A 15,528-nucleotide genomic window follows, 5' to 3' on the forward strand; every position below is an offset into this window, starting at 1 on the left:
TTGGGCGATACAAACGTCCGAGTTTTGATCGACACAGGTGCAACGTTGGACTTCCTCCAGCCGCGAATCGCGGAGTTACTCCAGTTGGAGCTTACACCCATCAGACCGTTCCGAGTGTTAGTGGGTAACGGTGCATCCCTGCTCTGCACTCACATCTCGCGGGGCACGAAGCTGAGTCTGCAGGGACATGTATTTTTGGTCGATCTCCACATTCTCGCTCACCATGGACCGGATGTGATTTTGGGAATGCACTGGTTAGAGTCGCTGGGGAAGGTCTCGGCGGATTTTGTTCAAAAAACGCTGGAGTTCACGCACGAGGACCGAACAGTATTCTTGCAGGGCGTGATACCGGGACCGAAACAGATATCCCTTCACTCGTTATACACATTGACGGCCCAACGGAGGGACCACGAATTTTATGAGATTGTGCCGATCGACAGCGCGTCCGACGCCTTGGAAGGGGCCGGCAATGAGGTTTTCCCTCCTGATCTACCGACGGAAATTTTGGAGGTTTTGACTACGCATCGAGCGGTGTTTGAGCAGCCCCGCGGGATGCCCCCACCGCGCCCATTCGATCATCATATCCATCTTCTGCCGGGTACACGACCAATTAATGTTAGACCATACAGATATCCCTACTTCCAGAAGACGGAAATCGAAAGGCAGGTGCGTGATATGTTGGAGCAGGGTATTATTCGGCACAGTCACAGCCCGTTCTCATCCCCGGTATTGCTGATCCGTAAAAAGGATGGCACGTTTCGGTTTTGCATTGATTACCGGGCCCTCAATAAGGCAACTGTCCCGGACCATTTCCCCATTCCGACGGCAGAGGAACTTTTTGATGAGTTGGGCAGTGCCAAGTACTTTACAAAGTTAGACCTTCGCTCAGGATATCACCAGCTTCGGATGAGCGAGGACGATATCTTCAAGACCGCGTTTCGGACTCATGACGGCCATTTCGAGTTCCTCGTAATGCCTTTTGGGTTGACTAACGCCCCGTCCACCTTTCAGGCTGCGATGAATGCGATTTTCCGGCCGCTTCTCAGACAATGTGTTATTGTCTTCTTCGATGACATATTGGTTTACAGTCCGACGCTTGAGCTGCATAGTCGGCATTTGGAGGCAGTTCTTGAGCTGCTCCACGAGAATAATTTCTTCGTCAAGCTGTCGAAGTGTTCATTTTGTAGTATGTCGGTGGAGTATTTGGGGCACATTATTGACGACGGACACCTCAAAGCCGACCCGGCGAAACTACAGGCGATGACGGCGTGGCCTACGCCGGGGACAGTGCGGCAACTGCGGGGCTTCTTAGGTTTGACGGGCTATTACCGCCGTTTCGTCGCTCACTACGCGATGATCGCAGCGCCCTTGACGGATTTACTTAAGAAGGAGGCGTTTCGATGGTCCGCTGAGGCCGAGACCGCGTTCGCAAAGCTGAAACATGCAATGACATCAGCACCGGTCCTTCAATTGCCGAATTTCACCGTCCCCTTTTGCGTGGAAACAGACGCTTGCGAGGTGGGAATTGGCGCGGTACTAATGCAGCGAGACCATCCCATTGCGTTTTTCAGTAAGAAGTTGGGACCTCGCAGACGAGTCGCATCGACATATCATAAGGAACTGTATGCTATTGTGGAGGCCGTACAAAAGTGGCGACAGTACTTATTGGGGCGTGAGTTCATTATTAGAACGGATCAGAAGAGCTTGAAGGAGTTGTTCCAACAAGTGGTTCAGACACCGGACCAACAGCTTTACGTCAGGAAATTGATGGGGTACAAATTCGTGATTGAGTACAAGCGTGGCAGCACAAACAAAGCGGCAGACGCCTTGTCCCGGCAACACGATGTGCCGGGACCGCTCTCTGACGAGCTCGCCGAACACAGTGCCCCTGTCCCGGATGCAGCAGGGCCGTCCGAGACCCAGCTACTTGTAGCCGTCTCTAGACCCATGCCCGATATACTGCGGGTTCTGCAGGAAGAGACCGCAACGCTGCCCGACTTGGTGGAGCTGTCGGCCAAGGTCAGGGCAGGCGAGGCACCCTCGCACTTATCATGGGCCGAGGGCCTGATATACTTCCATCGCAGGGTGTTAGTGAGCGCGGAGTCCAAAGCGAAGCGGACGTTACTGCAAGAACATCACTGCTCGCCCATTGCAGGTCATCCGGGGCATGAACGAACATTCCGTCTATTGGCGGCAGATTTTTATTGGCCGAGGATGCGCAAGGATGTGGTGGCGTTTGTGAATGAATGTGTGGTGTGTCAGTCCACGAAGTACTCAACGCGCAAGCCAGCAGGGTTATTGCAACCATTGCCCGTGCCGTCGCAGGTGTGGGAGGATGTGTCGATGGACTTCATCACTGGGCTGCCCCAATCCCGCGGGTATACGACCATTATGGTGGTGGTAGATAGGCTTTCAAAGTATGCTCACTTTGCTCCCCTTCCCACCAAGTTTGACGCCTCTCGGGTAGCGCAGCTATTTGTGAATACGGTGGTCCGGCACCACGGTTTCCCTAAAACCTTGGTGTCGGATCGAGATTCGGTTTTCCTTAACGCAACGTGGGAGGAAATGTTGCGTCTAAGCGGCACCAAACTTCACTTTTCGACCGCTTACCATCCGCAGTCGGACGGCCAGACGGAGGTCCGGAATCGGGGTTTGGAGCAGTATTTGCGAGCGTTTGCTGCCGATAGACCATCGAAGTGGACGAATTTTTTACCGTGGGCGGAGCTAGCGCTAAATTGTTTCCATCACGCCGCGTTGGGCACGTCGCCTTATAAAGCCTTATATGGACGAGAGTCGCCGGCCTTGGTGGCGTCCCCTCCTTCGGCTAAGACACCGCCTAATGTGGCGGAAATTATCAGGCAGCGGGGGGAGCTACTGGTCACTCTACGCCGAAACCTCTTGCGAGCCCAGCAGCGCATGGCGGAAGTGGCAAACCGACACCGCAGGCACGTGGAGTTTGACGTAGGCGATATAGTCTGGCTAAAGTTGCAACCGTATCGCCAACATTCGGTGGCGAAGCCTCTATCGGCGAAGTTAGCTCCAAGGTTCTACGGGCCCTTCGAAGTGTTGGAGAGGGTGGGCCCGGTGGCTTACAAATTGCGTCTCCCGGAAGGGAGTAGAATCCACAATGTGTTTCACGTGAGCCTGTTGCGTGAGTTTGTAGCGGGTGACGGAGATGTTGATGGCGTGAAATTGCCTCCGGACTTTGTAGGGGATAGGCCGGTGGTCCGACCCGTGGCAGTTTTGGAGGAGCGAGTCAGCTGGCGCGATGGCCGACCAGAGCGACAAGGCCTGGTGCAGTGGGAAGATGATGCTTCCACGCCTACGTGGGAGCCAGTTGAGGCAATTGGTAGGCAGTTCCCGGAGGTTTGCCTTGCGGACAAGGCAAATTCTAACGGAGGGGGGGTTGATACGAGGCTCCCGACCATGCCACTCCCGTCTATATCTCCGGCGACAGAGCAGGCCGCAGAGCAGCCGGCAGAACGGGAGCTTGACGTCGACGCGGCGCCACCGAGGGCGAGGGTCCGAGAGGAAGAGAAGTCGGTGACGAAGAGGACCTTGAGGCCCCGAGACAAGCTCAAGGCCCCAAGCAAGTTCGGGAAGTAGAAGCAGTAGCCGTGAGTTTAGAATTAGTCTTTTACAATTCTTTCCTTTTATGTTTTATTCTTTTTGGACCTTATTTTAATTACTGTCGAGTCGGGCCGAGTTATAAGGCCCCGTTCGGGTTTTCTTTGTGGTTCTTTCCCGAATGCATTAGGATACGTCGAACCGCCCTAGGGTCCTTAGTATAAAATAGGGTATTTCTTCAAACCATTATTTTTATGAATGAAATATTTTCCCTAAACCTATCTTGTGAATCAAGAAACAACAACTACCATCTCTTTGTTGCTAAGTGGAAGACGTCCACTGCTCAACAAATTCGTGATCATCCCTTCGAAATTGTCGAAAGGTCGATTGCAAGTTCTCGCGAGAAGGAAGATAACTACTCGCTACGGAGCACGTCCGTAACAGTATATTATTTACCAAATCTTGATCATAAACTCTCAAACTATCATTTCACCATTAAATCATCGTTTTACAAACATCATCAACACATACTCATTTTACAAACGTTGGATATAAGTTTTACGCATCTAAAGTATATTATTATTCACCAAATCTTGATCAGTTAAGCATCAGCTAGTTTGTAATCTATAAACATATGTAAATTATAATTAAGTCAATATAAATTTATTTATTTTGCGGTGAAGTAAATGAAACCGTGCAGAGTAACACCATATCATTTTATAAGTGACGTACATATCATTTTTATGTGTGTAAGGTATCATTTGGACCATGGCCGTCCCGACAAAATCAGAGGCCTTGTGCAAAAATCTAAAATGAGGCCTACCACTATAGAAAAAAAGACAATGCATTTTAAAGCTATGTGATAATTAAAGAAAAAAAGACAATGCATTTTAAAGAAATATACTATAGAAAAAAAGACAAATTGATGCGTTTGCGCTGCTCCCAATCGCAATGGCCGACGATGGCAGGCGCTGCAGAAGCGATCAACGATGGCTCTGGTGAGCTGGTCCCTGTTACGGCGTTTGTCGATGTGGAACACCGAACACGAACAGGCGGCTCCCAGGTCTACGATCGGGAAAAGAAACCGATCAGAATTGGAGTCACGGTGCTAGAAAAAGGCCTGGGCGTTGCTATACAAGAGAAATAGCTTTGTTGGGCTGAAAAAATAGGAATACATGTATATGGGCTGAAATATTTCAGAGGCCCCTGAAAATTGGGGGCCCTGTGCAGTCGCACAGGCCGCACGGGCCAAGGGACGGGCCTGATTTGGACCTTTCAAACTATCATTTGACTAATAAAGCTTGAACCAAAAAGAACTAGCACCACCGTCGCATTTTATAAGCGACCAACATCATTTTTATGAATGTAGAGTAGCATTTTAACCTCGCAAAACGATCATTTAACTATTATATCATGAGCCGCACTACATCAGTGATGCAACACCATATCATTTTATAAACGATGAATATCATTTGTTTGAATAAAGAGTATCATTCTAACTTCTCAAACTATCATTTCACCATTAAAGCATCATTTTACAAACATCATCAACACATACCCATTTTACAAACATTGAATGTAATTTTTACGCATCAAAAGTAGTATGTATCATTTTAACCTCTCAAACTATTATTCACCAAGGCTTGATCAATTAAGCGCCAGCTAATTTGTAATCTATAAACATATGTAAATTATAATTAATTCTATATAATTTTATTTGTATAAACTCTATATAATTTTATGTTTGTTTATTTTGCGGGGAAGTAAATGAAACCGTGGAGAGTAACATCATATCATTTTATAAACGTCAAATATCATTTTTATAGGTGTAAAGTATATTTTGACCTTTGAAACTATCATTTGACTATTAAAGCTTGAACCAAAAAGCACTAGCACCACCGTATCATTTTATAAGCGACGTACATATCATAAGTGTAAAGTATCATTTTGACTTTACAATAGTACTATATATGCGAGGCCAAATTTCTAAGTCATCACTTTTCATTAATAAAAATAAAATAAGTCGGCTATTTTGTTTTAATGAATGTTAAAAATATCACACCAGTTTATATATATGTAATTATGTGGTTTATTACAAGGAGGAGGAAAAAGAAATAAGGAGGATTACAGAGATACACAAGTTGGGGAGAATAATCACAAATTAAAACAAAAAAAAAAAAGAAAACGGAAGAAGAAGAAGTGGATAGAAGAAATATGGTAAGTTCTGACACCTCCATCTATAAAAAGGATTAATGATTGTAGAACGTGAAGAGATGTGCTCGACTAAAATACTCATCATATGTGTATAAGTTTAACTTTTATTTTACATACGTTATGTTATGTGATTACTTACTATGTGTTTAAGTAAAGTGAATAATTAGATTACATGACGCGATTCCGGCATGATATGTGTTTGATTGTGATGGTATGAATATATGCCTGGTGCAACGAATATATTTATATCTTGTATTGGAATTATTTAGTGGAATAAGAATCGGATATATGATTAGTGCAATATATATATATATATATATATATATTTTTGCATATGGTATTGGAATTAACTAAATCATTTGATTAAAGAGGATCTGTGATAGTCTTGCCTGGATTTAAAATCACAATGGACATATTAGGACCTTCGGGTCAATCATATTCAGACCTTTGAGTCAATCGTAATGGGACCTACAAGTCAAATCGTATTGGGACCTACGGGTCAAATCACAGTAGGACCTACGGGTCAAATCATAGTGGGACCTTCGGGTCAAATCATATTGGCATATTTGAAATTCCGGGCAGATATCAGGCTTGCTTTGTCACATAATAATAAATTGAATAGAGAGGCATATATATATGAATATTAAATTGTTTATGGTTATATGTGATGATTTAGAATATGTATGGATAATCCATTAAAATGATGGATTTTTAAGATTAGTATTTTAGATGATGATGAAATTAATATGTGATTTCTTTACTTTAATTTTTATTTGTCTAGTAAAAGAATATATGTCAAATGGGTGGGGTGTGACAATATGGTTGGATTTTGTATGGTTTTAAAGAGTAGCTTAGCATGGTTTACGTATAAGTCTAGAAGTCTTTTATTTCTTTTCTTTAGAGTCGGTCAATTGATAACAATGCACCGAAATTTGCCTTAATTCGTTTATTTTGTCTCTTATACTTGAGGACAAGTATGTTTTAAGTGTGAGCAGTTTGATAAGGCTCATTTCATGCATTGGTTATGGGGTGAATTTATGTGATTTCAATGAATTAACATGTGTTGATAAGTTCAGGTGCGTAGAAAATCTGTCGGACCCAGGAAATAGATACAAATCGACTGGGCAGATGTAATCAAAGAAAATTTGAAGTGAAGTACGCCGATTCGCCAAACTGACCTAGGAGGATCACAGGAGCGTTGGCAAGAGCAGATGTGAAGCGAAGAGCATCTTTTGAAGGATCTTTTTAGAGGGGCACAAGTGTCAAATCAGCAAAGAAAAGCGCCCTAGGGATCCGAGCCTCAACTATAAAAAGGGACAACCATGTTGAGAAGAATGACCTCCATTCAGTCTTTGTTCTTAGCTCACTTTTCTCCAAAGCTCACTTCAATTTTACATTCTGCGCACTTGGTAAATGGGTTGAAATTCTGGTGGTCGTGGTGGTTTCTGTCTAGTTTTAGCCGTGTAACACCGTCTCATGGGGGCAAAGATACAATCTCGTTTAATTTCTGTTGTTTTGCTTATTTTCCATCGTGACTTCGTTGTTTTAAAAGCTCGGCGTTGATTATGTTTGTTCTGAACTCAATTTCGATGTTATGAATGTTACTATTGGTTTTTGTTTCAATCTTGAGGTGTTGATGTTTGGTTTTACTAATTTGGATGCGTTTAGCAATTGATTGGAGTTTGGGTTTCGAATCGGTTGAATTCCAGTGGATTTTGTGGATCTGAAGAAAGAAGGATGAATCTGACGGTGGTGATGTTGGAATCTGGTTGCATTGTGTTTAATTTGAGTTGAAATTTGTGGATCTAAATTTCTCTGTCTCCATTCTGCATGATTATGGCTCTTTATTGTTTGTTTTCGATTATGCTCGACCTAGTAGATTAGATCTAGAAGTTTTCTGCTTAATCGTCACGTTTATGTTTTGATCCGAGTTTTGCTTTGTTTTAATGGTGTTCAATGCTCTTTTCGTTTATATGCATTGGTTTCCTGAAGAAGATGAAGTCAGTTGGTAGTTAGGGATCAGATCTGCACTATTGAGTTGTTTGTTTACTTTTTGCAGCTTTTTCTGTGACCGTAGGTAGTTAGGGAAATTGGTCCCCACTGGTTTTTGCATGTTTGTTAAGCTATTTTAGGAAATTCTCAACATGACCCAATAGTTGTAGTTGCTTTAGTTTCTCTAGTTAAATTTAAGTTTCTACGGTCATGCTGTTAGGGTTTGTGTACTAGAAACCACCTTTCGAGTGATTGAATACTGTAAAACTCTAATTATTATTTTCCAATAAATGCAACATATTATTTTTGTCGTAATGTTGTTAGGTTTTACATTTAACGGATGTTTATTGCATATTTAAATGTATAAGTGAACATAACAAAGTCTAAGTGTTTGTTTTAGTAGACCGGTTGTGGGCTGCGCTCAATTTAAGGTACGCGTCAGTCCTGAACAAAGAAAAATAAGAATTTCACAACCTAGATAGTCCTAGACTACCTATCGTGAAAGGTTGCAATGTCAGTCCGATTATTTCTAAGCCTAATTGAAATAGGATGACATTGGTGTGGTATAGCACTGAATGGATCTAACAGAAAGACAAGTCTTTATGCTATTGATAAGTCTCATTCTAGGCCTTGGTTACTGGTCAGTATACGTGCATAATTATATTATATCTGTAAAACAGTTGCTAAAGTGTGTAGGGAAAGGGTTTCAGTCAGTAGGAAGGGTGCAATACTGATCAGGATGCATGCCAAAAAAGGCTCGAGATGGAGAAGAAGGATTGCTGGGAAGGATCAACCACAAACGAGGGCAAAAGAGTCATTTCACGAAGAGAGTCTACCCTAAAAATCAAGGGCAGGCCTCCCTATAAAAGGAAGCCACTTGGAGAGAGGAAAAAAAACACATCTACATTCACACTTAGTTAGAGTATTCTCTCTCGGTAGATCAGTTCCTTCAGCATAATCCAAGATCTTCTCATTTCTCGCCACAGCCATGGTCACCAGAAGTTCCACCGGAGATTCGCCTTCCATCGTTCCAGCCAGTTTATTTCGTAGTCGTAGCAGTTTCATCGCCCGGAGTAGCAAAACAATCTTTATTCGCTTTCTTAGTTAACCTTTACTTGATTTCTTTCGTTGGATCTGCTGAATTTTCAGTACTTATCATCTTATGAAGCGTTTTGTTGAGATCCAAACGTTTTATGCAATGAAGTTGTTTTTATGCATCTCTTTCTGTTTGAATCTGTTTTATTCTGCCTGGGTAGCTTAGATCTAGTTTTTGCGGTAATTTTTAAGTGTTAAAGGCATGATTTCATTTGGAGTTGCATGATCTGTGATTGTTAGTTAAGTTGCTGTCTAGATATAATTTCTGAAGTGATTAAGTGTGAAATCTGATTTTACGTGATTCTGCCACCTTGCATGTCGTCCAGTATGTGTAGTTCTCGATTTTGCTTGTTTAATCTTTGAATTTTAGTGAGTTAATTGTGGATCTGAATTGTGAAGTTGTTGATCTGCAAATGTTAACCATGAAATCTGAGTTTGTTTGATTTTCTGCATTCTTGTTGAAGAAGACAACATCCACATCCAAGTTTGGGACCACTTCTACTTTTTAGTTACTTTTTGCTTTTGTCCTTTGCTTTTTCATGCTGGTACCCTACAGATCTGACAGTGCAGGCACCTAACTACCTCTTATTCTCTGATATTCCGTTTAGCCTTTTATAGTAATCATCTACTTTCCACATATCCCTAAAACACCTTGTCCCACACTCTCACGTACACAGCTGCATGTAGATTACTTTCATACCACCCAGTCAGTAGAGTACCACCTTTAATTCCTGTCTAGGTAGAATCGCAACCCAAGCGTGGTAGCTAACCAAACACCCCTCCAGATTATCACCACAATTACCCAAAGTGCATCCATCTCTGTGGGATTCGACCCTTACCTCCGCTATACTAGCCAGTAGAAGTGGGTTGAGGAATTTCTTTGATGCCAGGTTCAGGCATAGCCGAGGTTTCTATCCTGATCAGTGGGATACATCCTTGCTTAACACGACACCTGCAATCCTGTTGAGTCATCAGCTATCTACTGAAAGACGAGGTCTTGATAATTAATTTCTTAATCAATGTACGTTAGCATTGAGCATACGATATTGAGTATCTACTACTTTGACTTACCAAAGGTGTGGGTTTTTCGTCACCCAACGATCCAGGTATATTGGGTAGTGGTGATCATTATCTGGCGGTGCTAGGATTGCTATTATATTGAATCGTGCGCGAGGAGAGTCTCATTTGATAACATCCACAAGAGGAGCTCGAAACAAGGTTTTATTATTCGAAACCTAGCTAGTTGGAGTTTGATTACTCTATGAATATTAAATAAGCGTTTCTTGCTAAGTCTATTCTTGGAAATTAAAATATGTTAATTAATTAATGGATGTTTCTATCTTAAGCGCGGGAAATGAATTGAACAAATAAAAGGAAACCCGGAATACTTGTAATTTCGGATTTGGAAAGACAGTGCAATATTACTTCTATAGTGGCTGCTTGTAATATTCCAATATAAGCTTGTATTAAATTGTGGGTTCAATTTAATTAGTAAAAAGCTAATTAGGTGAGGCCATGTCCAAATTCTTCATTAGATCCCTGACTGGGCCCTATATGTGACTTAATATAAATAGGAAAATAAAGGAGACAGAAAACAAACTTTTTCCATAACAAAATTTCGTCCACCTCAGATTTGAGAGAGGATCGAAATTCTTCTCCTTCCGTGAGCAGATTTCTGTCTTCGTTATTTAAGTCCTAGTACACTGGTGAGATTTGCCCACACAAATATCAGTCTACAGTCTGGGACACCAGTCAGAAGATCCGAGGTCGAGTTCTGAAGATCTTCACATGGAGAAGACGCAAGCCATCTTCGATTCTTAAGTGAATCAACGAGGTAAATTGGCTAACTCCGTAGTAAGCATGTTTTAGGGATTGTTTGATCTAAAGCATGATTATAATTCAAGTCATGAGCATGATACGTGAGAAAATTACACGAATAGAATTTGTCTAAATAATCTGCTAAATAGATCAAATTCATGTGATCGGTTTTCATGCACGCTTCCGCTACCAAACCCTTCACATGAATGCATAAGTACGTTCCCAGTTCCTTAGGTCTAGGAGACTGGATAGCTACTTTCAATTCCGTTGAGTCTAGTAGTTTAAACGTAACCCATGAGTTGCGTGGCAGTAGCCAACCCTTGTCCAAATCCTCCGAATACATTCTAAACTCCTTCATCTCTGTGGGATCGATCCTTACTTGCATATACTAGCCAATAGTATAATGGGTTAAGGTTTTGAAGTGGCTTGAGAGTGCACCCAACGACATTCCAGATAGGTTTACTATCTGCTAGACCCTGCGGTTTAGTAAATTCCCTAGACCTGTTTGCTTGCTATCTGTTTAGATTTCAGTGTGTGCGCGAACAACAACTCCTCACATACTCGTGCACATAAGAGAACGGATCACTTCACCTGCCATTACTGCATTAGCCACGTACATTTGTGGGATTGCTTTAGTAGTAAAATAAAAGAGAGCTAATATTAAATTTTATATTGTTATCTTACCACAATCTTTCGATAAGGTATCATACTTTATTGAAAATCACGGTATACCAAAAATTTGTTATTTTCGATAGGATAATATCGATATTTAGGTATTTTTCCTCACCCCTAAATATAACCGTTATATTATCGTTTTCCCCCTTTTATGTTTTTTCATATTTTTATCTTTCAATTCATTCTATAATCACCTATAAATACCTCATTCATCCTTTAATTTTTTCACACAAAAAAAAACTCACTCAATTTTCTCTCTAAATTGGCGTCGATATGAATGTTTTATATGGCTATTTGCTAAAAGTCGTGAATACCTAAAAATCCAACTTCATGCCAGAACAATTGGAATCACATGCCCTCCTTGTTCGGTCCCTAGAGATGGAGTTGGGCATATGGAAGTAATAGCTTTTAATTTATGTAATTTTATTTTTAGGATTTTAATTATATAAACTTTACTCCATTCATTTGCGAATAGGAGTTCCGTTTTTCTATTTTGGTCCGGCCGCAAATAGGAGTCACGATTCATAATTACTATAAATGGTAAAGAGGTCTCACATTCCACTAACTCATTCCACTCACATAGTATCATTTAAAACTAATACTCCCTTCGTCCCAAGATAAACGAAGCACTTCTTTTGGGCACGAGATTTAAAGAATTGATATTTAAGTTAAAGTGTAGAGAGTAAAGTATGAGAGAGAGAAAAGTAGAGGAGTGAAGAGAGAATAAAGTAGGTGGAGATAAAGTAAGTTAGATGATTTTTTGCTAAAAAGGGAAATGACCCACTTATAGTGGAACATCCCAAAAAGGAATACCACTCGTTTATCTTGGGACGGAGGGAGTATATACAAGTAGACTCATATTCTACTAACTTTCTTCCATTCACTTTTCTTAATATTTCTTAAAACCGATGCCAAAAAGAAATAGGGTTCCTATTCTCAACGAATGGAGTAATATTTAGGAATTTTAATTATGTAATTTTTCACTATTTTAAATTTAATAATTTTAATAATACTCCCCACGTCCCACAATAAGAGTCTCATTTTGTCATTTCAGTCCGTCACATAATAAGAATCACATTTTACTTTTACCATAAATGGTAAATAGGTTTCACATTTCACTAACTCACTTCACTCGCATTCTATTATAAAAACAATATAAAAAAGTGGATCATATATTCCACTAACTTTTCCAACTCACTATTCTTTACATTTTTTAAAACTCGTGCTCACACTAAATGTGACTCATATTGTGGGACGGAAGGAGTAATATTTAATTAATTGTAATTTTAAATTAAAGAATTAAAATAGTGGGACCAATGAATAGTTAAGGGCATCTCCAACCATTACATTGAACTAAAAAATATCACATCAAATAATAATTTTACTCCAATCATTTATGCTAAAACTTAAAAAAAAATTCTCTATCCACTATCTAGTTTTACTCAAAATTCAATAAAGTGATTTATATTTATTTTAGTGGAAATTCAAAGATAGGTATATTTTATCCAAAAACCAAATTGGATTGATACCATTGGAGCTAATTGCGTACTTCTTTTAGGCTTTAGAGTACTATTCAAGATATGGTCTAAGTGAGAATGGTGAATTGTAGGTGCTACTTCTTGACTAAGAAATGGGATAAAAAGTAAATGGTGTAAAAATTGACGTGGGGCCATGAATAAGGTAGTAAAGGGATGGATGGGTTGTAAATGGTCGGAACGACCATCTTCATACAACAATTAGAGATGGCAACTTAAATAGTTCAGTAGTAGATACCCAATCATATGAAAGCATGGATAAAAGCATTAACTACAGAAATCCTCAATAGAGCAAGCACTCGCACACTACAAACTTACTACTAATACTTATTCATCTGTTTCTTGTTCTTCTTCCTCCCTTTCGTTGCAGATCCACTGAAACCCGACTCATTAACAAGGTCGATACCAAAAAGTTCTCTCAGCACAAGCACTACTAGCTCATCTATATTGCTGAAAAACAGATCACCAAAAAACTGTTTCATCATAGACACAAAAAACACTCTCATCATGAAGCCCAAAGACTCCATTGTTAGGAACCCTTTGCTGAATATAGAAGGTGCTTTCCATAAAAATGCCCTAAACTCTTTAACCATAAAGACCAAAATTTCATTCAATGGAATGACTCCAAGAATATCTTTCAGGATTTTATATGCAGCTGAAAACCAGTTATGTCCATCTACAGAGGCAGATTTCATGAGCTCTTGGCTACCACTCACATATTCCTCTTGAGCACCCGCCTTCTCTTTTGCCCGTGTGATATGCTCATTTAAAATCTCGATTAAGGTGTTGGAAAGAATGATCAGAAATGCAGCTTTGCCTGCACATAAACAGCCTCAGTCATTATACCAACATCCAGCCTGCTTTTTTCAGCAGAAAAAGAGTAGTCTTGGACACATATATGTAGTCTCGTTTATACATATGAAGAAATATATTTCAATATATCATACACTATAAAATTGTGACAGCAAAGAACGCATGACGGACCAGAAACTGCAGAACTGTAATTAATCAAGAGCCAAGTCGAGCAATCAAAACTACATGAATAGGCAGATAAATCAACTAACCATTGGCGAATTTGTAGCCATGCTGGAGTGCATAATATCGAGCATTTTTAGCAAGTATGGTGGTGTACATTATCATTGTGGATTTCGCCTCAGGACTTGCCATCCAGTGACCAATCCTGTCGAAAACTTCGACAGTGGCCGTGTAACCCATTCTGGCAAAGGTTAAAAAGCGAAACTTGTAGGTGTCGGAGTCCCCACACTCATTTTTCAGTGGCGTCCCGGCATCCTGGCCTGTTTTTGTGAAAACAACAGTTTCGTAAATGAAAAAGATTGCAATGGAATTCTTCATACATCTAGCATTTTCATTCTACGGTTCTACCCCTTAGTTGATGTCAGTTAAACATAATTCTACTGCAAATATAGAATCATGAACGATAGATTTAATTAGATGAAAACTTCAAATTCATCACATCAAAGAAAATTGATGAGAAATTGTCCAATAAATAAATATGAAAATAGGAAGGGAAATCAACGGACCAGAGATGAATTTTTGTGCATCATCGGATTGACGAAGGGCAGAATTTAGGGGAAAATTGGCAGGATAGACGCTAATTAGGGTTTCAACATCAGCTGACATCGACGGCACGATCCTGTACACAACTCTAACCCTAACGACGTAACCGATCTTGGCCAAGGTGACAAAGCCATATGAGCATGAGCTCTTCAGCGGCGTCGCAACCGCCTTGCCAATTTTGGCAAAAGCAGCAGCAGTGCGGCCGTTTTTCACGTTCACCTCCTCAGCTGCTGTTAATGTAGATGAGTGCAGTTTAGGATGCAATTACAAGTCTGATAAAATTGGGGGTTTTGATCCAGAAATCGGAATAAATTTAAAAATTGACTTACCAGGCATGGTGCTGACGGTGTGATCGATTTTGGCGGAGCCACCACTCTTCTCCGGCATCGCATCTGGCTCGGAACGATCCTCTGTCAATTCCGATATTCGCATTTTTTGAGTGAGAAAGTTAACTGAGAAAGTTACAAACCGCGTAGCATTTGTTCTTCGTTACAATAAAGAGGCAATTGTTCTTCTTTTCGTTAAAAAGTTTTATGACGAAGATTCCTCGCATTTCCTTCTTCAAAATAATGTAAATGAAATAAGAACCACTAGTATTAACACTCGTGCTATACACGGGACATAAAAGTTTCAAATTATAAATACAAAATAAATGAATATATAAAACCATAAACCATGTATGACTATATCTTTCACCTAACTATTACATTAGTACGCACAAAAATAAAATGCATATGCAAAATGCACAAATACACACAAAGTGACAAATGACAAAAAACACTACACAAAAATCTAAATTTAATAGACGATTTGTTTTATGAGAGATATATAACAAAGACACATTCAATAAAAACACGTGTAAGATGGGGAGGATCCTCTGCTGTGTTATACTATAACATAGCGGGGGTTGTTATGGTTAAACGTAACCACTATCATATGAAAAGCAGTAGGATGGTAGAATTTTAAACTTGTAGAGCTTAATAGAAATAAAAAAAAATGAAAACAAATTAGAGAAGGTATTTCTTCTTATTGAATGGTTGTAGAGTTTGATTTT

At 40.4% G+C, this 15,528-nt stretch overlaps 1 protein-coding gene across 2 annotated transcripts; it reads right to left on the reverse strand.

Moving 5' to 3' along the window:
- Window positions 1-13,104: 13,104 nt before the first annotated feature.
- LOC121785480 lies at window positions 13,105-15,001 on the reverse strand. Of its 2 annotated transcripts, none has more exons than XM_042183925.1 (4): window positions 14,804-15,001; window positions 14,438-14,701; window positions 13,961-14,191; window positions 13,105-13,713 (listed from the first exon to the last, which is right to left on the reverse strand). In XM_042183925.1, the coding sequence occupies exons 1-4, from the start codon at window positions 14,904-14,906 to the stop codon at window positions 13,217-13,219; spliced, it is 1,095 nt and encodes a 364-aa protein (XP_042039859.1). In that variant the 5' UTR covers window positions 14,907-15,001; the 3' UTR covers window positions 13,105-13,216. The 2 variants fall into 2 exon arrangements, with proteins under 2 accessions (XP_042039859.1, XP_042039858.1); XM_042183924.1 differs by having other exon boundaries at window positions 14,438-14,704; window positions 14,804-14,999.
- Between the last annotated feature and the right edge of the window lie 527 nt (window positions 15,002-15,528).

Source organism: Salvia splendens, chromosome 21 (genome assembly GCF_004379255.2).
Source record: "Salvia splendens isolate huo1 chromosome 21, SspV2, whole genome shotgun sequence".
Lineage (NCBI taxonomy): Eukaryota > Viridiplantae > Streptophyta > Magnoliopsida > Lamiales > Lamiaceae > Salvia > Salvia splendens.

Bases quoted from the DNA above. Each gene is read 5' to 3' on its own strand.
- LOC121785480 (XM_042183924.1), bottom strand. From the start codon at position 14,906: ATGCGAATATCGGAATTGACAGAGGATCGTTCCGAGCCAGATGCGATG. The intron at 14,192-14,437 runs GTCCGTTGATTT...TCACAAAAACAG, and splicing joins TGCACAAAAATTCATCTCTG to GCCAGGATGCCGGGACGCCA. The intron at 13,714-13,960 runs GTTAGTTGATTT...GTTTATGTGCAG, and splicing joins TGGCTACAAATTCGCCAATG to GCAAAGCTGCATTTCTGATC.